General features: G+C 46.4%; 1 protein-coding gene across 2 annotated transcripts in view; it reads right to left on the bottom strand.

Annotated features, from left to right (window-relative positions):
• Positions 1-9,755: 9,755 nt before the first annotated feature.
• Positions 9,756-21,511, bottom strand: part of YIPF5 (Yip1 domain family member 5) — a 29,263-nt gene continuing 17,507 nt past the window's right edge. For both annotated transcript variants that reach the window (XM_075344590.1, XM_075344591.1), the window contains exons 5-6: positions 20,981-21,162; positions 9,756-10,200 (exon numbers count right to left, since the gene is read on the bottom strand). In XM_075344590.1, coding sequence (XP_075200705.1) covers positions 10,038-10,200; positions 20,981-21,162 — 345 coding nt within the window. In that variant the 3' untranslated portion in view covers positions 9,756-10,037. The remainder of the gene's footprint in view (positions 10,201-20,980; positions 21,163-21,511) is intronic.

Below are 21,511 nucleotides of genomic sequence, written 5' to 3'. Positions count from 1 at the left end.
CAAAATGTCCGTCACCCACCGGTCTTTGACCTGTGACGTCCAAATGCCGGAAAAGCGGGAGAGCCTGCCCCCGACCGGCGATGCGGAGGGGGGGGGCTGGAAGTCATGAGGTAGCCGCTTTGGAAGCGGTACCTCCATTTGCTTTCTTGGGGCGTGTGTGAGTCCGCCACGAATCTGAGTTTCTTTGCGTCCTCTGAGTCCCTTTGGACGAGGTAAATGGTGTCTTGCCCGAACCTCGAAAGGACTGAAACCTCTGCTGCCACTTTTTCTGCTGAGGTTTGGATGTTCTGGGTTGTGGTAAAGAGGAGTCTTTACCCTTGGACTGCTTAATGATGTCAGCCAATGGCTCGCCAAACAGTCTATTTCTAGACAAAGGCAAACTGGTTAAACATTTTTTGGAACCAGCATCTGCTTTCCAGTCCTTTAACCACAAGGCTCTGCGCAAAACTACCGAATTGGCGGACGCCATTGAGGTGCGACTGGTAGATTCTAGGACCGCATTGATAGCGTAAGACGCAAACGCCGACATCTGCGTGGTAAGGTGCGCCACTTGCGGCACTGCTGGATGCATGATAGCATCCACTTTTGCTAAGCCAGCTGAAATAGCCTGGAGTGCCCATACGGCTGCGAATGCCGGAGCAAACGACGCGCCTATAGCTTCATAGACAGATTTTAACCAAAGGTCCATCTGTCTGTCATTGGCATCTTTAAGTGAAGCGCCATCCTCCACTGCAACTATGGATCTAGCTGCAAGTTTGGAAATCGGGGGGTCTACCTTTGGACACTGTGTCCAGCGCTTGACCACCTCAGGGGGGAAAGGGAAACGCGTATCTTTAGATCGTTTAGAGAAACGCCTTTCTGGGTGAGCGTCGTGCTTCTGGATTGATTCTCTGAAGTCAGAGTGATCTAACAAAGCACTCAATTTACGCTTGGGATAAAGGAAACGAAACTTTTCCTGCTCCGCAGCCGCCTCTTCTGCTGAAGGGGCTGGGGGAGAAATATCCAACAGCCTATTGATGGCTGAGATAAGGTCGTTTACCATGGCATCCCCATCCGGGGTATCCAGGTTGAGAGGGGTTCCAGGAGTGGATTCCTGATCACTCTCATCAGACACATCACAGGGAGACTGATTGCGCTGAGACCCTGAGCAGTGTGAAGACGTCGAGGGTCTTTCCCAGCGAGCTCGCTTAGGGTGGCTGGGGCCATCATCTGAGTCATAATCCTCGGCCTGTGAAGCCGGGGACCCCCCTGTGGGCTGGATACATTCCAAGTAAGGGGGACCTGAGGACAGAGGCCTCGCCGTGCCCAGAGACTGAGCCCCATGCATAGATTGCAAGGTCTCAAGAATTTTTGCCATAGATACAGACATATTATCTGCAAAAACTGCAAAGTCTGTCCCTGTCACCGGGGCAGAACTTACAAGCGTCTCAGCCTGGGTCGCTACCTCTCCTGACTCCGGCTGGCGAAGCAGCACCGGGTCGGAGCATTGCACACAATGGGGGTCATCGGAGCCTGCTGGTAGATTAGCCCCACATGCAGCACACGCAGTATACACAGCCCTTTTTGCCTTGGCCGCCTTGCGTTTTGAGGATGACATGTTGCTGCTTCCACAGAGCGATCTGGGATATGCAGCCAGAAGCGCACCTCACAGTGCAAGTAATACAATAACTATATATCTGTACCCAGTACACTGATACACAGTGAGGCACTAGAGGGACCAGCACAGAAAAATCGCTTACCGCCCGCTTAAAAAGCGGGTGTGTGGTCGCCAGATAGCCCCTAGTCCAGGTCTCCCAGAGCCTTGCGTCCTTCCTCCAGCCAGGCATGCATGTAATGGCTGCCGGCGTCTCGAGAGAGGAAGGGGGGCGGGCCCTGGGCGTTCCTGGCCAAGAGCGGGAAGCCTGCTTCCCTCTGTGCCAAGTGAGAGGGCTGGAGCATGTAAATCAGGCTCCAGCCCTCGTCGCTGCTAGCGAACAGCGTCTCTCCCCTACCCTGAATGACAGGGTGGGGGCGGGAACGAAACGGAGCTGCCGGCGTCCTAGGCCCAAAAAGCCGGGGACTAAATTTATAACCGCCGCCGCCGTAAAAGCGCGGACGGCGGATCCCCGGCGCACCACAAGTCACAGCAGCGCCGCCCGGTCCAGAGGGGGTCGGCGCTGCGTTCCCAAACACAAACAATCCCCCAGTAATCTGTAGGGACACCAACTCCACGTTGCGGTCCCCGGCGCACTACAACACCCAGCCAGCCCGGAGTGTGTCTGTGCCTGCCGGGGACACAGAGTACCTGTATGATGCAGGGCCTGTCCCTGATCGTACTCCTGCTCCGTCTCCATCAGGTTCTAATGGGTCTGTGGATGGAGCCCGGCATCAGAGCTGAGAGGCCGGCAGGATCCCACTTCCACAGAGCCCTACAAGGGGATGTGGAAGGAAAACAGCATGTCAGGCTCCAGCCCTGTACCAGCAATAGGTACCTCAACCTTACAACACCATCCAGGGGTGAGAAGGGAGCATGCTGGGGACACTATATGTGTCCTCTTTTCTTCCATCCGAAACAGTCAGCAGCTACTGCTGACTAAAATCTGTGGAGCTATGCATGGAATGTCTGACCTCCTTCGCACACAAAGCTAAAACTGGAGAACCCGTGATACCACGGGGGGGTATAGCCAGAGGGGGAGGGGCCTTGCACTTTTAATGTAGTGCTTTGTGTGGCCTCCAGAGGGCAGTAGCTATACCCCAATCGTCTGGGTCTCCCAATAGAGCGCTGAAGAAAAATAGCTGTGCACACACTGCGTTTTTTTCTTGCCATAGGTTTTGCTGGGGAATGTCTGCAGAAAGGTTACAAGAATATCTCAAGAAATTTCTGCAGCAAAATGCACCAAAAAAAAAAAAAAAAAAAAAAAAAAAGGGTAAAAAACAGTGTGTGAACATAGCCTTAACCCAACATGTCTGCTGTTCAAATCAGTAGACATTTGCAGGATCACCGCTGGCTCACTATAGCAGCCGGCGTTGATTACCACTTTATGTTAAAAAGCAAACATTGATTTATGTTCTAAAGACCCCGTCACTCTAAGCAACATTGCTAGCAACATCGCTGCTAATGAACAACTTTTGTGACGTTGCTAGCGATGTTGCGGTGTGTGACATCCAGCAACAACCTGGCCCCTGCTGTGAGGTCGTTGGTTGTTGCTGAATGTCCTGGGCCATTTTTTAGTTGTTGCTGTCCCGCTGTGAAGCACAGATCGCTGTGTGTGACAGCGAGACAGCAACAACTAAATGTGCAGGCAGCAGGAGCCGGCTTCTGCGGAGGCCGGTAACCACAGTAAACATCGGGTAACCAAGAAGCCCTGTCCTTGGTTACCCGATATTTACCTTTGTTACCAGCCTCCGCCGCTCTCACTGTCAGTGCCGGCTCCTGCTCTGTGCACATGTAGCTGCAGGACACATCGGGTTAATTAACCCGATGTGTGCTGTAACTAGGAGAGCAGGGAGCCAGCGCTCAGTGTGCGCTGCTCCCTGTTCTCTGCACGTGTAGCTCCGTGCGCTGGTAACCAAGGTAAATATCGGGTTGGTTAGCCGATATTTACCTTAGTTACCAAGCGCAGCATCTTCCACGCGGCGCTGGGGGCTGGTCACTGGTTGCTGGTGAGCTCACCAGCAACTCGTGTAGCCACGCTCCAGCGATCCCTGCCAGGTCAGGTTGCTGGTGGGATCGCTGGAGCGTCGCAGTGTGACATCTCACCAGCAACCTCCTAGCAACTTACCAGCGATCCCTATCGTTGTTGGGATCGCTGGTAAGTTGCTTAGTGTGACTGGACCTTATGTCTCCAAAGACATAAAGATAGGGACTTTAGATTGTGAGCCCCAATGGAGACAGTGTTCCTGATGTATGTAAAGCGCTGCGGAATATGTTAGCACTATATAAAAATAAAGATTTGATTTTTGATTTGTCTGGGAAAAGTTGACCAAGGCTCTGATCACATGACTGGAATACCGTATTTTTTGGATTACAAGATCCAAATTTTTGGGAGGAAAAGTGTGAGGAAAGTGAGGGGTGCGTCTTATAATCTGAATATAACTTACCAGGGTGGTGGAGAGGGGTTGCAAGAGGCCGGGAGTATGCTGAGGGGCTGTGCAGGGTCTCCGGCGGCTGTGCAGTGTGTGCAGTGTCTGCAGAGGCTGTGCGGTGTCTGCACGGGGTCTCTCTGGCAGCTGGAATGGCGCAGTGGGTCGGGAGGTGAGGACTTCAAATAATGCTGCCTGGAGTCTGCGCGTGTGCAGATGGAGCTCTCGACTCAAGCTCTCATCTGCCCAGGTGCCGCCTCCGGCCCATTGATCAGCCTCCAGTGGGCTTCAGGAAAATGGCGCCCGGAGGTGGCGCTTGCACAGATGAGATCTAAGCTTGCCATTGAGCCTAGAGCGCAAATCTGCGCCGACTCCGGCCACCATTTCTTTAGCTCTCACTGCGCACAGCAGACAGCCACAGCAGCTAGTTTCTGGGACACCCACCGCCCCTGCCTCCTGTGACTCCTCTACCACCGCGCCGCTACTGCAGTAAGACACCACCGAATTACAAGAAGGACCCCACTTTTTTTCCCCAACCTATTTTTGCTCCCATTAGTCTTACTAAATACTGTATTTCATTATATATATATATATATATATATATATATATATACATATACATACATATACACACATACATACATACATACATATACATATATACACACATACATACATACATACACAAACACACACTAGCTGTAGTACCCGGGCGTTGCCCGGGATAGTAACTATCTCTCTTTGAGTTTGTCTGTCTCTGTATCAGTCTCTTTCCCGGTCTGTCTTTCTCTGCCTCTCTCTCACTCACTCACACATAAGCTTCTTATACACAGTTTATTTTGTTCCTATAGCAACCACTGACAGATGCTATTAATAGCCCGTATCTCCCAGCTCCATTCAGATTAATGGAGGCAGGATTTTTGAGTGTAACTGTAAAGCACGGGGTTTATTTTTCCTGTCAAAACATAGTCTATGACGTTCCCTGGGTCACATGGAGGGTCTGTGCAAAATTTCATGATTGTAAATGCGACGGTGCGGATTCCTTTAGCGGACTTACACACATACACTGAGCTTTATATTATTAGACTAGCTGTAGCACCCGGCGTTGCCTGGGATAGTAACTGTCTCTCCCAGTCTCTGTGTGTCGCTGTCTGTCTGTGTCTATGTCTCTGTCTGACCATTTCTATCTCTGTCTGTATTTGTATCAGGCTGTCTCTTTCCCCATCTGTCTGTCTTTTTCTGTCTCCGTCTATCCATCTCTCCACAGACATCATATAACCTCATGCATAAGCTTCAACTAACAGTTTATTTTGTTCCTGTAGCAACCACTGACCGTTGCTATTAATAACCTATAGCTCCCACCTCCATTCAGTTTAATGGCGGCAGGATTTTAGAGACTAACTGCAAAGCACGGGGTTACATTTTTCTGTCAAAACAGTCTACGACGCTCCCTGGGTCACAGAGTGTCTGTGCAAAATTTCGTGATTGTAGATGCGACGGTGCGGATTCCTTTAGCGGACACACACACACACTGAGCTTTATATACAATCATATGTAAAAGTTTGGGCACCCCTATTAATGTTAACCATTTTTCTTTATAACAATTTGGGTTTTTGCAACAGCTATTTCAGTTTCATATATCTAATAACTGAGGGACTGAGTAATATTTCTGGATTGAAATGAAGTTTATTGTACTAACAGAAAATGTGCAATCCGCATTTAAACAAAATTTGACCGGTACAAAAGTATGGGCACCTCAACATAAAAGTGACATTAATATTTTGTAGATCCTCCTTTTGCAAAAATAACAGCCTCTAGTCGCTTCCTGTAGCTTTTAATGAGTTCCTGGATCCTGGATGAAGGTATGTTTGACCATTCCTGTTTACAAAACAATTCCAGTTCAGTTAAGTTTGATGGTCGCCGAGCATGGACAGCACGCTTCAAATCATCCCACAGATGTTCAATGATATTCAGGTCTGGGGACTGGGATGGCCATTCCAGAACATTGTAATTGTTCCTCTGCATGAATGCCGGAATAGATTTGGACCAGTGCTTTGGATCATTGTCTTGTTGAAATATCCATCCCCTGCGTAACTTCAACTTCGTCCCTGATTCTTGCACATTATTGTCAAGAATCTGCTGATATTGAGTTGAATCCATGAGAAACTCCACTTTAACAAGATTCCGGATGCAGGCATTGACCACACAGCCCCAAAGCATGATGGAACATCCAAATTTTACTGTGGGTAGCAAGTGCTTTTCATGGAATGCCGTGTTTTTTTGCCTCCATGCATAACGCCTTTTTGTATGACCAAACAACTCAATCTTTGTTTCATCAGTCCACAGGACTTTCTTCCAAAATGTAATTGGCTTGTCCAAATGTGCTTTTGCATACCTCAAGCGACTCTGTGGTGTGCTTGCAGAAACGGCTTCTTTCGCATCACTCCCATACAGCTTCTCCTTGTGCAAAGTGCGCTGTATTGTTGACCAATGCACATTGACACCATCTGCAGCAAGATGAAGCTGCAGGTCTTCGGAGGTGGTCTGTGGATTGTCCTTGACTGTTCTCAGCACTTTTCTTCTCTGCCTTTCTGATATTTTTCTTGGCTTGCCACTTCTGGGCTTAACAAGAACTGTACCTGTGTTCTTCCATTTCCTTACTATGTTCCTCACAGTGGAAACTGACAGTTTAAATCTCACAACTTTTTGTATCCTTCCCCTGAACAACTATGTTGAATAATCTTTGTTTTCAGATCATTTGAGAGTTGTTTTGAGGAGCCCATGATGCCACTCTTCATAGGAGATTCAAATAGGAGAACAACTTGCAAGTGGCCACCTTAAATACCTTTTCTCATGATTGGATACACCTGCCTATGAAGTTCAAAGCTCAATGAGGTTACAAAACCAATTTAGTGCTTTAGTAAGTCAGTCAAAAGTAGTTAGGAGTGTTCAATTCAAGAAATTGATAAGGGTGCCCATACTTTTGCACTGGTCAAATTTTGTTTGAATGCGGATTGCACATTTTCTGTTGGTACAATAAACCTCATTTCAATCCAGAAATATTACTCAGTCCATCAGTTATTAGATATATAAAACTGAAATAGCTGTTGCAAAAACCTTAAAGGGAACCTGTCATCAGAAATTTCGCCTAAAACCTAACAGATTCCCCCTCTGCAGCTCCTGGGCTGCATTCTAGAAAGGTCCCTGTTAGTATTGTGCCCCCTTTCTGACCCAAAAAAAGAGTTTATATCGAGGTACCTTTTTGGCTTCTGATTCTCTAAATGTGTCACGGGGGCGGGCTGCCTGATGGCCGTTATTCTGCCCCCTGGTCCTGTATGCCGCACCCATCGCCGATTTCTATACTTCTGGACGCCGCCCACTGCTCCAGCCATCCCCGCGCATGCCCAGTGCTCATCTCTCGTGGATGAGCACTGTGCCCAGTGTCACCGGTGGTGACGTGCGCGCAGGGTTTAGATTATGGGCGGTGCTGTGATGTTAATTACCAAGCAACCGCCCATAATCGCGGGACCGCGCATTCCCCCTCGGCCTGCTTCGTGCTTCCTGCTTCCGCGCTCTTCCCATCTATTTCCTGCCTCAGGGCAAGATGGGAAGGAGGTGACGTGAGTTCAGCAGCAGCGCGCTTGCGCAGAAAGAAGCAGGCCGAGGGGGAATGCGCGGTCCCGCGATTATGGGCGGTTGCTTGGTAATTAACATCACAGCACCGCCCATAATCTAAACCCTGCGCGCACGTCACCACCGGTGACACTGGGCACAGTGCTCATCCACGACAGATGAGCACTGGGCATGCGCGGGGATGGCTGGAGCAGTGGGCGGCGTCCAGAAGTATAGAAATCGGCGATGGGTGCGGCATACAGGACCAGGGGGCAGAATAACGGCCATCAGGCAGCCCGCCCCCGTGACACATTTAGAGAATCAGAAGCCAAAAAGGTACCTCGATATAAACTCTTTTTTTGGGTCAGAAAGGGGGCACAATACTAACAGGGACCTTTCTAGAATGCAGCCCAGGAGCTGCAGAGGGGGAATCTGTTAGGTTTTAGGCGAAATTTCTGATGACAGGTTCCCTTTAACATTAATAGGGGTGCTCAAACTTTTTCATATGACTATTAGATTACAAGGATTTACAAAAATGTGTGTTTGATACATAGCAAAACAGAGTCACATTAGCGTTAAAAAATGATAGTCATTTTTAATGTTTTAGTATCAGGGAAATATCACTTAAATAAGAATAGTTTGTTTTTTATAAGCTATGATCAAAAAGTAGCTTAAACACACTCGGATGGTCACTTTTAAACATCATTTCATAATTCTACATGTATGAATACATTACTTTTTTTGTACTGATCCTGCTTTACTGCCTGAATTGTAGTTCAGACCTGTGTTCATAATTCTGCTGACTGTAGAGCTGAAATCACTCAGCAGTCATGGCCTGTTTAATGGTTAATTTACTTGAAGGGAACCTGTCATCAGAAATTTAGCTTGAAACCTAAAAGTTTCCCCCTCTGCAGCTCCTGGGCTGCATTCTAGCAGGTTCCTGTACTTTTTGTGGCCCCTTTTAAACCAAATTAAATACTTTATAAACTTGTACCTTTTGCTATGTAAATTTTGTAAATCGTCCATGGGGGCGGGCTCTCTGCTGACTGTTGCTGTTCCTCCAGCACATTGACGCAGTCCCTCCACGCTCCATTTCATCCATCAGGACGCCGCCTACTGCGCCCGAGGTGCCGCCCACGCCAAGATCGCTGGTGACGTGTGTCACAAGCACGAGATTATGGGCGGTGCTGTGATTGCATCGCAAGTGCCCGCCCATAATCTCGTGGACACGCTTTCCCCCACTGCCTCCAGCGTTCTGTGCAAGCACTCGCCGGCCAAATAACCCGACGTCACCTCCTTCCCATCTTAGCCTGCAGCAGGGCAAGATGGGAAAAGAGGTGACGTCGGGTCATCTGGCCAGCAAGCGCTTGCGCAGAACGCTGGAGGAAGAGGGGAAAGTGCGTCACGAGGTTATGGGCGGCACTTGCTGATGACACTCACAGCGCCGCCCATAACCTCGTGCCTGCGCAAAACGTCACCAGCAGTCACACGTGCACACAGTGCACAGTTCCGCTACAGTCGCACAGCGCATGCGCGGGACCACGGGCGCCCAGGGGCGGCGTCCTGAGATATGAAATTCAGCGTTGGGGGGGCGGCGTAAATCTGTTGGAGGAACAGCAACGGTCAGCAGAGAGCCCGCCCCCATGGACGATTTACAAAATTTAGATAGCAAAAGGTACAAGTTTATAAAGTATTTAATTTGGTTTAAAAGGGGCCACAAAAAGTACAGGAACCTGCTAGAATGCAGCCCAAAAGCTGCAGAGGGGGAAACTTTAGGTTTAAAGCAAAATTTCTGATGACAGGTTCCCTTTAAGTCATCTGAGGTCGGAAAAACAGACGCTTGTTGAAATGCTTGTCAAGATTGTCAAAAGAGCCTCTGTCAACAAGCTTTATTGTTTCAAAGGATGACCAGCAGAATTACAAATGCAGCTCTGGGCTAGAATATAGGACCACATTAAAAATAGTAACAAGGTATTTACAAAAACGAATTTGATATTTATATGTAAACTGTGAAATAGCGTTGAACATAGGGTCAAACACTGACAAATTGCATTAGCTTCTGTTACAAAATAGAAGACATCTTGAACTCAAAACCTTCTTTATTACTTGGAAATTTTGCTCCTTCATGCAATAACTCATGGCATGCTCGATGTTACAGCCAGTAAATGCCATCAAATGTGAGCACTTTACAATATTCTGAGTAACTTCAGTAATTAAAAAGTCCAATATAAAACATGAACGTACAATGTACGTCACTTGTTCCCCAAAGGTGTGCATGACAATAACGGCTTAGTGATCCACAGCAGCAGATTAGATCCATCTTCACCATGTGTTTGGTCCATTGCTGTCCAACAATGTACAGTTCAAAACACAGAAATTAGGGCGAATACACCATATAACAAAGCACAAGGATACGCGACAAGAAGCTGCTGTCCTTCCATGGCCAAAGCAGAAATGAAGATCTTCGAGGCAGAGAAGCTGCACCAGCCAATTATTAACGCTGTGAGGAGAACACCAACAATCCCTCTGTAATAAAAACACAGATATTACTATAGTAGAATATTACAAGACCGGTACATTTACACAAACATTTCAAATACTACAAGCTATATACAAATAATGGGGAGACAGTACAGCGTATACAGAATAGGAAACGCTGAGAGCTCCTCCTTCTGTCCTAGTGATCATCGGATGTTGGGAAGGAGCAAGAGTTGCTGGATCTTAGCAGGTCAAATCTGCTGTGCAGCCAGGAGGCTGAATTTGCGCTGTAAGGCTAAGTTCACATTTCCGTTGATTTGTATCAGTCACATGCGTCGCTTGACGCATGTGACTGATGCGTGATTTGTATCAGTCACATGCGTCGCTTGACGCATGTGACTGATGCGCTATTCAACGCTGATGACAAAGAACAGAATTCTTTGTCGGATTCCGTTGTGTGCGGGGGGCGGAGTTCGGGGGCAGAGCCGAGCGGGGGGGCGGGGCCAGGCGCTGAGGATGTCAGTGGAAGTGCTGCGGTCTGCATGGCTGGGGACAGGTGAGTGTATCTGTGAGTGAGTGAGTGTGTGTATGTGCATGTATGTATGTGTGTATGTATGTATGTGTGTGTGTGCACATGCAAAGTGCGGGAGGGGGCGGAGCCGAGCGGGGGGCGGGGCCAGGCGCTGAGGATGTCAGTAGAAGTGCTGCGGTCTGCATGGCTGGGGACAGGTGAGTGTGTGTGTGTGTGTGTGTGTGTGTGTGTGTGTGTGTGTGTGTGTGTGTGTGTGTATGTATGTATGTATGTATGTATGTATGCATGTATGCATGCATGTATGTATGTATGTATGTATGTATGTGTGTGTGTGCACATGCAAAGTGCGGGAGGGGGCGGAGCCAGACGAGGGTGTCAGTGGCAGTGCTGGTCTGCATGGCTGGGGACAGGTGTGTGTGTGTGTGTGTGTACATACATGTGCGGAGTGCGGGAGGGGGCGGGGCCGAGCGGGGAAGTGTCGGCCTCCCTGCACACGTAACCAGCCTAAATATCGGGTAACAGCAAAGCACCCGATGTTTACCTTGGTTACCCGATATTTACCTTGGTTACGGGCCTACACCGCTTAGCGCTGGCTCCTTGCACCGTAACCAGGGTAAATATCGGGTAACCAACCAAAGCTGGTGACGTGTGCAGGGAGCCAGAGAGCATGCGCAGCGAAATCCGACGGATCTCGCTGCTCAAAAAACGTTACATGCTGTGTTCCCCCCACCCGGCGGTCAGTCGTTCCACGACTGATCAGTCGGGCGGAGGGTGCAACGCAGCATCAGTCACAATCCGCTGCTCATGCAAGTCTATGGGAGCAGCGGAATCCGCTAAACGGATTCCGTTGTTTACAAGAGCAGCGGATTGTGACTGATAGATTTTAGCGGAAATGTGAACTTAGCCTAACTGGGACTAAAAAGCATAAAGTTACAGAAGTAATGAGCAATAAAACTTAATTTTTTAATATCCCTGCAAAATGTATTTTATAACCATATGGAGAGCAAAATGGGCGAGGGGGGAAAAGAAAAAAAAGGATTTTTTTTAGAGCTGTTAAAGAGACCCCATCAGCATAATTAGGTAAAGTAAAGACACAGATGTAATACTGATTAACCCCTTAACAACTGGGGGCAGTAAAATTACATTCTAGCAGTCAGTGTTAATCCCTCCCGGCTGCCGCGGGCAGCCAGGGGGGGGATCCGCGCACATGTCAGCTGATTTGTACAGCTGACACGTGTGCCTAGCAGGCACGAGCAGATCCGCGATCAGCCCGTACCTGTTAACCCCTTAAAATGGCGCTGTCAGAATTTGACCGTGCAATTATAACAGTGGTCGCGGTAAAAGTTTACTCACCACCTGGCACCGGAAGTCATGTGACGTGATCACGTGGATCCGATGGATGTCATAGTAGCACAGGGTCATGTCATGACTCATGTAGCTCACATGACTCAGGTACTGTAAGAAGCAGCCAAGTACTGCAGCTTATAAGAAAAGTTTTTCTCCCGATCTGAGTGATGCAGCTCTAAATCGGGAAAAATAAAATAAGCAAACTGCTGATCCTTATAGCCCCCAAGGGGGACCAGTAAAATGAATATAAAAAAAAAAGTTTAAAAACTAAAAAGTTCAAATCACCCCCTTTTCGCCTCATTGAAAATTAAAGAGTTAAAAAAAAAAAAACTCATTTGGTACTGCCGTGTTTAGAAATGCCCAATCAAAATATGAAATCAATTTGATCAGTAAATGGCGCCCAAACTACGTCTTTTTGGTCACCACGAATTTTGCGCAAAATACAATAACTGGCAATCGAAACGTAGCATCTGTGCAAAAATGTAAAATGCAAAACCGCTAAAAACGTCAGCTTGAGACAAAAAATAAGCCAACACTGAGCCATAGATCCCGAAAAATGAGAATGCTTTGGGTTGCGGAAAATGGCACAAAACTTGCGCCACAAACTTCTGATTTTATTTTAACCCCTTAGATAACAGTAAACCTATATATGTTTGGTGTCTATGAACTTGTACCGACCTGAGGCATCACACAAACACATCAGATCTACCATATAGTGAAAATCGGATACTCGTGAAGGGCTTAAATTGATACCTTTGATGATGAATTCCACTTTATAGTTTTTCCTTAATCAACATTTGAACTTGTCTGCTAATTAGCCTTCAGGGATGAGGGGCCAGACTGCACACTGGGTCTTCTCCTCCCGGAGTAATTCCTCAGCCCAACCGCCTGCCTCCAGTCTGTAAACGGACACTTCCTCTGTTGGAAATCTCAACAGTGATCTGTCATTCACAGACCGGAGGGGACGGGGAAACCACAGACCGGGAGAAATCCCAGTGTACAGTGCAGCTGCTGTGCACTGAAATCTCCTTCGCTCCAGCAATGTTGTCTTTTAGACATGCATAAATCTGTAGTTTTACTGGGTAGTGTTACACGAGCCACATTTTTGTGGATTTTTACCCTGTTTGCAGTGTGGGATAAGTGAGATAGATATACATACACATATTGTAAGTTATATATACTGTATATTTAAAAATGTAAGTAGTTTTATAGTGTGTAAATAACAATTTTTTTATTTATTTTTTTTGGAATGGCCATAGTAAATGTAGCAGAATACATAGCTTGTTCATTTTTTGGAGGGAGGTGTAAGTTTTATTCAGATTTCTTAGGAAGCAGACAAAACTAAAAAAAAAAAAAACAAAAAACACCTGCAAGAGTGAGCGACAATACATACACATATAATTACACACACACATACATACACATATATACATTATATATATATATATATATATATATATATATATATATATATATATATATATATATATATATATATATATATATATATATATATACATATATATACATATATATACACACATACATACATACATATATATATATATATATGTGAGGTAACGTGGTCGGCTGCGCGACAGAAGACACGGGATCCAGGCGCCAATGGTCACAGCACACAGTTTATTGCACAAACCAAATCCAAAAAACAGCACACCACACGGATTCCGGAATATCCTCCTCCAGAACCAACAAGCCAGAGTCCAGAAATGGCTCACATGTGCTTCTTCGGCAGAAGCTTAGGGAGTTGTGTTCACTCCCTCACACTAGGGCCCCACACCCCGGTTAATGTTTCCTTTTAACCCTCCTTTCAGCCTGCAGGGAAACAGCAATAAACCCTGGAGTGGAGTTGCTTTCTATACATGGAGGGAGCACAACCGGGGCGAGACGTACCGGCCGTCATAGACAACCCTGGTCAGTCTCACATATAAATATCATATCATATCTATATCTATATCCAGGGCCGGATTATAGGCAGGGCAGGCGGGGCTTCAGCCCCGGGGCCCCCACCATCAGAGCTTCCAAGGGGGCCCCCACCACCAGGGCCATACTTGCCACCCGTCAGCAATTTTTTTTTTTTCTTCTTCACACCCTCTCCCCCTCCGTAAAGACAGTCTAATAAATCAGCTGTGTTTTCGGGGGGGGGGGGTGCGCGCACCTACATTTATTTGTATCTGCGGGCGCAGGACGCTGATTGACCCCGGAAGTAGTTTGTACTTCCGGGGTCATAGGTATGCCTGCTCCCTGCTCTGCTGCGGGGTCCAATGCCGCGGCCGTCACAGCAGGACGCCGCCGCGGCCGCGGATGTCACAGCAGGACGCCGCCGCGGCCGCGGATGTCACAGCACGACGCCGCCGCGGCCGCGGATGTCACAGCAGGACGCCGCCGCGGCCGCGACGCCGGTCTTCTCATATGTGGCCGCGGCGCCGGTCTTCTCATCCGCGGCCGCGGATGAGAAGACCGGCACCGTGGCCAGGAGAGGAGACTCACCGGAGCAGGAGGATGGCCGCGGCACCGGAACAGCAGCAGGAGGACGGCGGCCTATACCGGAGCAGCAGGAGGATGGCATCAGAGCAGGTAAGGGCAGAGCTGAAGAAAGATGTGTGGTGTGTGAAGCAGAGCTGTGTGTGTGTGTGAGAAACAGAGCTGTGTGTGTGTGTGTGTGTGTGTGTGTGTGTGTGAGAAACAGAGCTGTGTGTGTGTGTGTGTGTGTGTGTGAGAGAAACAGAAGCTGTGTGTGTGTGTGTGTGTGTGTGTGTGTGTGTGTGTGTGTGTGAGAGAAACAGAAGCTGTGTGTTTGTGTGTGTGTGTGTGTGTGAGAGAAACAGAAGCTGTGTGTGTGTGTGTGTGTGTGTGTGTGTGTGTGTGAGAAACAGAAGCTGTGTGTGTGTGTGTGTGTGTGAAACAGAAGCTGTGTGTGTGTGTGTGTGTGTGTGAGAGAAACAGAAGCTGTGTGTTTGTGTGTGTGTGTGTGTGTGTGAGAGAAACAGAAGCTGTGTGTGTGTGTGTGTGTGTGTGTGTGTGTGTGTGTGTGTGTGTGTGTGTGTGTGTGAAACAGAAGCTGTGTGTGTGTGTGTGTGTGTGTGTGTGTGTGAAACAGAGCTGTGTGTGTGTGTGTGTGTGTGTGTGAAACAGCTGTGTGTGTGTGAAACAGAGCTGTGTGTGTGTGAAACAGAGCTGTGTGTGTGTGAAACAGAGCTGTGTGTGTGTGAAACAGAGCTGTGTGTGTGTGAAACAGAGCTGTGTGTGTGTGAAACAGAGCTGTGTGTGTGTGAAACAGAGCTGTGTGTGTGTGAAACAGAGCTGTGTGTGTGTGAAACAGAGCTGTGTGTGTGTGAAACAGAGCTGTGTGTGTGTGAAACAGAGCTGTGTGTGTGTGAAACAGAGCTGTGTGTGTGTGTGAAACAGAGCTGTGTGTGAAACAGCTGTGTGTGTGTGTGTGTGTGTGTGTGTGTGTGTGTGTGTGTGTGAAACAGAGCTGTGTGTGTGTGTGAAACAGAGCTGTGTGTGTGTGTGTGTGAAACAGAGCTGTGTGTGTGTGTGTGTGAAACAGAGCTGTGTGTGTGAAACAGAGCTGTGTGTGTGTGTGTGTGAAACAGAGCTGTGTGTGTGAAACAGAGCTGTGTGTGTGAAACAGAGCTGTGTGTGTGTGAAACAGAGCTGTGTGTGTGTGAAACAGAGCTGTGTGTGTGTGAAACAGAGCTGTGTGTGTGTGAAACAGAGCTGTGTGTGTGTGTGAAACAGAGCTGTGTGTGTGTGTGAAACAGAGCTGTGTGTGTGAAACAGAGCTGTGTGTGTGAAACAGAGCTGTGTGTGTGAAACAGAGCTGTGTGTGTGAAACAGAGCTGTGTGTGTGAAACAGAGCTGTGTGTGTGTGAAACAGAGCTGTGTGTGTGTGAAACAGAGCTGTGTGTGTGTGTGTTTGAAGCAGAGCTGTGTGTGTGTGTGTGTGAAGCAGAGCTGTGTGTGTGTGTGTGTGAAGCAGAGCTGTGTGTGTGTGTGTGTGTGAAGCAGAGCTGTGTGTGTGTGTGTGTGTGTGTGAAGCAGAGCTGTGTGTGTGTGTGTGTGTGTGTGTGTGAAGCAGAGCTGTGTGTGTGTGTGAAGCAGAGCTGTGTGTGTGTGAAACAGAGCTGTGTGTGTGTGTGTGAAACAGAGCTGTGTGTGTGTGTGTGTTTGAAGCAGAGCTGTGTGTGTGTGTGTGAAGCAGAGCTGTGTGTGTGTGTGTGTGAAGCAGAGCTGTGTGTGTGTGTGTGAAGCAGAGCTGTGTGTGTGTGTGTGAAGCAGAGCTGTGTGTGTGTGTGTGAAGCAGAGCTGTGTGTGTGTGTGTGTGAAGCAGAGCTGTGTGTGTGTGTGAAGCAGAGCTGTGTGTGTATATGAATCAGAGCAGTCTGTGCGGCACCCCAGAGCGCTAAGCCACCCATCCCAGTAATGTGTACGCCACCAGAGCTGTTTGCCACTCCAGCAACATCTATGCCCCCTCCTGTAATGTATATATTGTAGGCCCTAGCCCCTCCTGTGATGTATATACAGCAGTGCTGTGTCAGTGTGCATGGTGTGCAGTCATGTCTGTTATTGATGGCCATCATGCAACACAGCCATATGTCCTGGAGGAGCTGGAAACAAGCGGGGGAGGTGAGTGATGCTGCTTGTGACTTCTCCATATTAACACCTGTAATGCGTCTGTGTCTGTATGTATGTCAGTGTATATGACTGTGCATATATTTGTCTGTTTAAATGTATTTTTGTGAATTTGTCTTCAAATATGTATATGTACGTATGCCTGTATGTGTATGTGCGTGTCTGTGTGTGGATGGGGTCCACTGAGACTCAACCGGGGACCACAAAAACCTGGAGCCGGCCCTGGCTGCCTTAACATTGGGATGAATAAAAAAATATGTGAGTAACTCTACTTTCTGTGTATAAGTGACTGCTGTGAGTGATCCTGGACTGTATCTGTATTGTACTGTGTGTATAAGTGACTGCTGTGAGTGATCCTGGACTGTATCTGTATTGTACTGTGTGTATAAGTGACTGCTGTGAGTGATCCTGGACTGTATCTGTATTGTACTGTGTGTATAAGTGACTGCTGTGAGTGATCCTGGACTGTATCTGTATTGTACTGTGTATAAGTGACGGCTGTGAGTGATCCTGGACTGTGTCTGTATTGTACTGTGTGTATAAGTGACTGCTGTGAGTGATCCTGGACTGTATCTGTATTGTACTGTGTATAAGTGACGGCTGTGAGTGATCCTGGACTGTGTCTGTATTGTACTGTGTGTATAAGTGACTGCTGTGAGTGATCCTGGACTGTATCTGTATTGTACTGTGTATAAGTGACGGCTGTGAGTGATCCTGGACTGTGTCTGTATTGTACTGTGTGTATAAGTGACTGCTGTGAGTGATCCTGGACTGTATCTGTATTGTACTGTGTGTGTATAAGTGACTGCTGTGAGTGATCCTGGACTGTATCTGCATTGTACTGTGTGTGTATAAGTGACTGCTGTGAGTGATCCTGGACTGTATCTGCATTGTACTGTGTATAAGTGACTGCTGTGAGTGATTCTGGACTGTGTCTGTATTGTACTGTGTGTATAAGTGACGGCTGTGAGTGATCCTGGACTGTGTCTGTATTGTACTGTGTGTATAAGTGACGGCTGTGAGTGATCCTGGACTGTATCTGTATTGTACTGTGTGTAAGTGACGGCTGTGAGTGATCCTGGACTGTATCTGTATTGTACTGTGTGTGTATAAGTGACGGCTGTGAGTGATTCTGGACTGTATCTGTATTGTACTGTGTGTATATAAGTGACTGCTGTGAGTGATCCTGGACTGTATCTGTATTGTACTGTGTGTGTATAAGTGACGGCTGTGAGTGATTCTGGACTGTATCTGTATTGTACTGTGTGTATATAAGTGACTGCTGTGAGTGATCCTGGACTGTATCTGTATTGTACTGTGTGTATAAGTGACGGCTGTGAGTGATCCTGGACTGTATCTGTATTGTACTGTGTGTATAAGTGACGGCTGTGAGTGATCCTGGACTGTATCTGTATTGTACTGTGTGTGTATAAGTGACGGCTGTGAGTGATCCTGGACTGTATCTGTATTGTACTGTGTGTATAAGTGACGGCTGTGAGTGATCCTGGACTGTATCTGTATTGTACTGTGTGTGTATAAGTGACGGCTGTGAGTGATTCTGGACTGTATCTGTATTGTACTGTGTGTATATAAGTGACTGCTGTGAGTGATCCTGGACTGTATCTGTATTGTACTGTGTGTATGGGTGACAGCTGTGAGTTATCCTGGACTGTATCTGTATTGTACTGTGTGTGTATAAGTGACTGCTGTGAGTGATCCTGGACTGTATCTGTATTGTACTGTGTGTGTATAAGTGACTGCTGTGAGTGATTCTGGACTGTATCTGTATTGTACTGTGTGTGTATAAGTGACTGCTGTGAGTGATTCTGGACTGTATCTGTATTGTACTGTGTGTATATAAGTGACTGCTGTGAGTGATCCTGGACTGTATCTGTATTGTACTGTGTGTATATAAGTGACTGCTGTGAGTGATTCTGGACTGTATCTGTATTGTACTGTGTGTGTATAAGTGACTGCTGTGAGTGATTCTGGACTGTATCTGTATTGTACTGTGTGTGTATAAGTGACTGCTGTGAGTGATCCTGGACTGTATCTGTATTGTACTGTGTGTGTATAAGTGACTGCTGTGAGTGATCCTGGACTGTATCTGTATTGTACTGTGTGTGTATAAGTGACGGCTGTGAGTGATCCTGGACTGTATCTGTATTGTAGTCCTGTAAATCTGAATGTGGCAGAACAGGAGAAGATAAATGTTCATTAAATTTATATCTAAATGCTACAGTTCGCGCTCTACTGTTATGGCTAAAAATGTTAACGTTTATGGGGCCCCCACCAGATTTTCTGCCCAGGGGCCCCCACCAACCTTAATCCGGCCCTGTCTATATCTATATCTATATATATAGGGACTTTTCACACCATTTGTTCTTGCAGTCGTATTCTGAAAACCAACTTATTCTTACGCTCATAGAGCTATATGAGGACTTTATTTCTGTCAGATGATTTAGGCCACGGTCACAAGTTCAGTATTCTGCCTCACTATTTGTAGGAAATGCAGAAGTGGTGCACATATTTCTATTGTACTTTTCCTCTGGCTGTACCACTCCAAACACTGAGGTATAAAAAGCTCACTATATAAATACTCAACGTGTGAAAATGGCCTTCAAGAGATACCACTTTTCTTTACATACAACTCATTATGTGGCAATATAATGAAAAAAACGCATTCTCTGTTTTGTTCATATTGGTATCCCTTTCTTAAAAGGTGTTTATGGTGCAGGATAAATAATGTGACTTTTATAACTCTGGTTTTTCTGATCATAGTGATACCAATTTTTTAGTTACATAGTTACTAAGGTTGAAAAAAGACCTAGGTACATCTAGTACAACCTTCCTCCACCAGTTCTACATTTGGTCACTAAGTCATTTATAACCAACAATATTTTGTGTACTGAGGAAATCATCCAGCATTTTTTAAAAGCTGTTATAGTATCTGCCATTACTACCTCTTGTGGTAGGGCATTTCACAGTCTGACTGCTCTAACTGTAAAGAACCCTTTCCTATTTAGGTATCGGAATCGCTTTTCTTCCACTCGCAGTGAGTGCCCCCTGGTCCTTAGTATTGTCTTCGGAAGAAATAAGTCATGTGCCAGTCCTTTATATTGACCACACATGTATTTATACATATAAATGAGATCTCCTCTGAGACGTCTTTTTTCTAAGCTAAACATATCTAACTTTTTCAACCTGTCATCATATGGGAGGCCTTCCATTCCTTGTAATAGTCTAGTTGCCCGCCTTTGAACTGACTCTAACTTCTGAATGTCCTTTTTAAAATGTGGAGCCCAAAACTGGATCCCATATTCCAGATGTGGCCTTACAAGTGATTTGTAGAGGGGTAACAATACGTTGGGATCACGGGATCTAATCTCTCTTCTTTTTATACACCCTAAAATCTGGTTTGCTTTTTCAGCTGCTGCTTGACATTGAGTACTGCTGCTCAGCTTATTTGTAATGAGAATACCCAAGTCCTTCTCCTGTTCTGTAGTCCCGAGTTTACTTCCATTTAATGTATACGCAGCTATAGGATTACTCAGTCCTAGGTGCATTACTTTACATTTATCAACATTAAATCTCATTTGCCAAGTATCTGCCCATTCTGACATCTTATCCAGATCTTTTTGTAATATTGTACTATCAAGGTCAGTTTTTAATATCCTACATAGTTTGGTGTCATCAGCAAAGACTGACAGTTTACTATCAATCCCATCCACAAGGTAATTAATAAAGACATTAAAAAGAATTGGTCCTAGCACAGATCCCTGATTTTACAACTTTTTTGGTTTTTTTTTTTTTTAACAGTCTCACTTTGCATATTGAACACTTCAACCATTGGTCTAACATACAGATCTACCGCAGGCAGGTCCATGGTTTGCATGTTCATAAAGAGAAGATGTCACTGCTCCACCACCAACAGGTGTTTTATAATTATGCGCTGCGGCCCATCACAGGCAGCTACGGCCCATAGTCTTGTGAGGTGGTGACATCTTATTTCCTGTCTGCGCAGACCACAAGGCGGCCTGATTGAAGCCAGGTAGGTCCCTGTAGGAGCGTTTGACTGAGTTTGTTATTTTATTACATATCCCATGCTCCTTGATCAGGTTTTACTTTGACTGGACTACCTGTTTTAGGGGTTAATGTCACGTTTGGAGTCAATGGGGAAGGGGGAAAATGTGACGAGGGTGACATTTCAAAACCACAGTATAACTTGTCACACCCATGAGGTAAAGGGTTGTGTTGCAGTTAAACAATTTAGATAAAGAAAAACAGACTTACTGCAAAGAAAAAACTACAGCGAATCCAGACAGGATTATCATTGGAAGAAGACAGTAGCCCAATACACTGGAAACACAGCCAAATGAAACTCCGGTCATACTCATCAGATTAAGAAGGCAGAACATCCCTAGACATCCAATTGCACTGATTCCATAGACATATCCAAACTGAATTTTCCCAGCCTAGGAGGAAAAAAAAAAAAATTACAAAGAAAGAAAAACAGAATAAAAATGTACAAGCTGACTCATATGCCAGTCACAAGAAATCGAGTATAAGCTCCATATGCAAATCAGGCTGGAAGTGCACTCGACCTGCTTCTTCCTAGAAAATTAAAAGTGCTCCAGTGCACTCCCAGCTGGAGTTCCATATGGATTTGGTGTTGATTGATCATGACTGGCACAATGGTTCTCTACAAAAAGTAGCATTTTTATTAGTGAACAAGGATTTTTACAGATATACCACAACGTTTATGAGTAATAGTCCAACACGCGCCCTGTGATTAGCAGCTCGGTGTCTACAGACAGTTTACGT

Source organism: Anomaloglossus baeobatrachus, chromosome 4 (genome assembly GCF_048569485.1).
Source record: "Anomaloglossus baeobatrachus isolate aAnoBae1 chromosome 4, aAnoBae1.hap1, whole genome shotgun sequence".
Classification (NCBI taxonomy): domain Eukaryota; kingdom Metazoa; phylum Chordata; class Amphibia; order Anura; family Aromobatidae; genus Anomaloglossus; species Anomaloglossus baeobatrachus.
The sequence above is the reverse complement of the archived record's forward strand: the minus strand, read 5'-3'. Positions and strand labels throughout refer to the sequence as shown.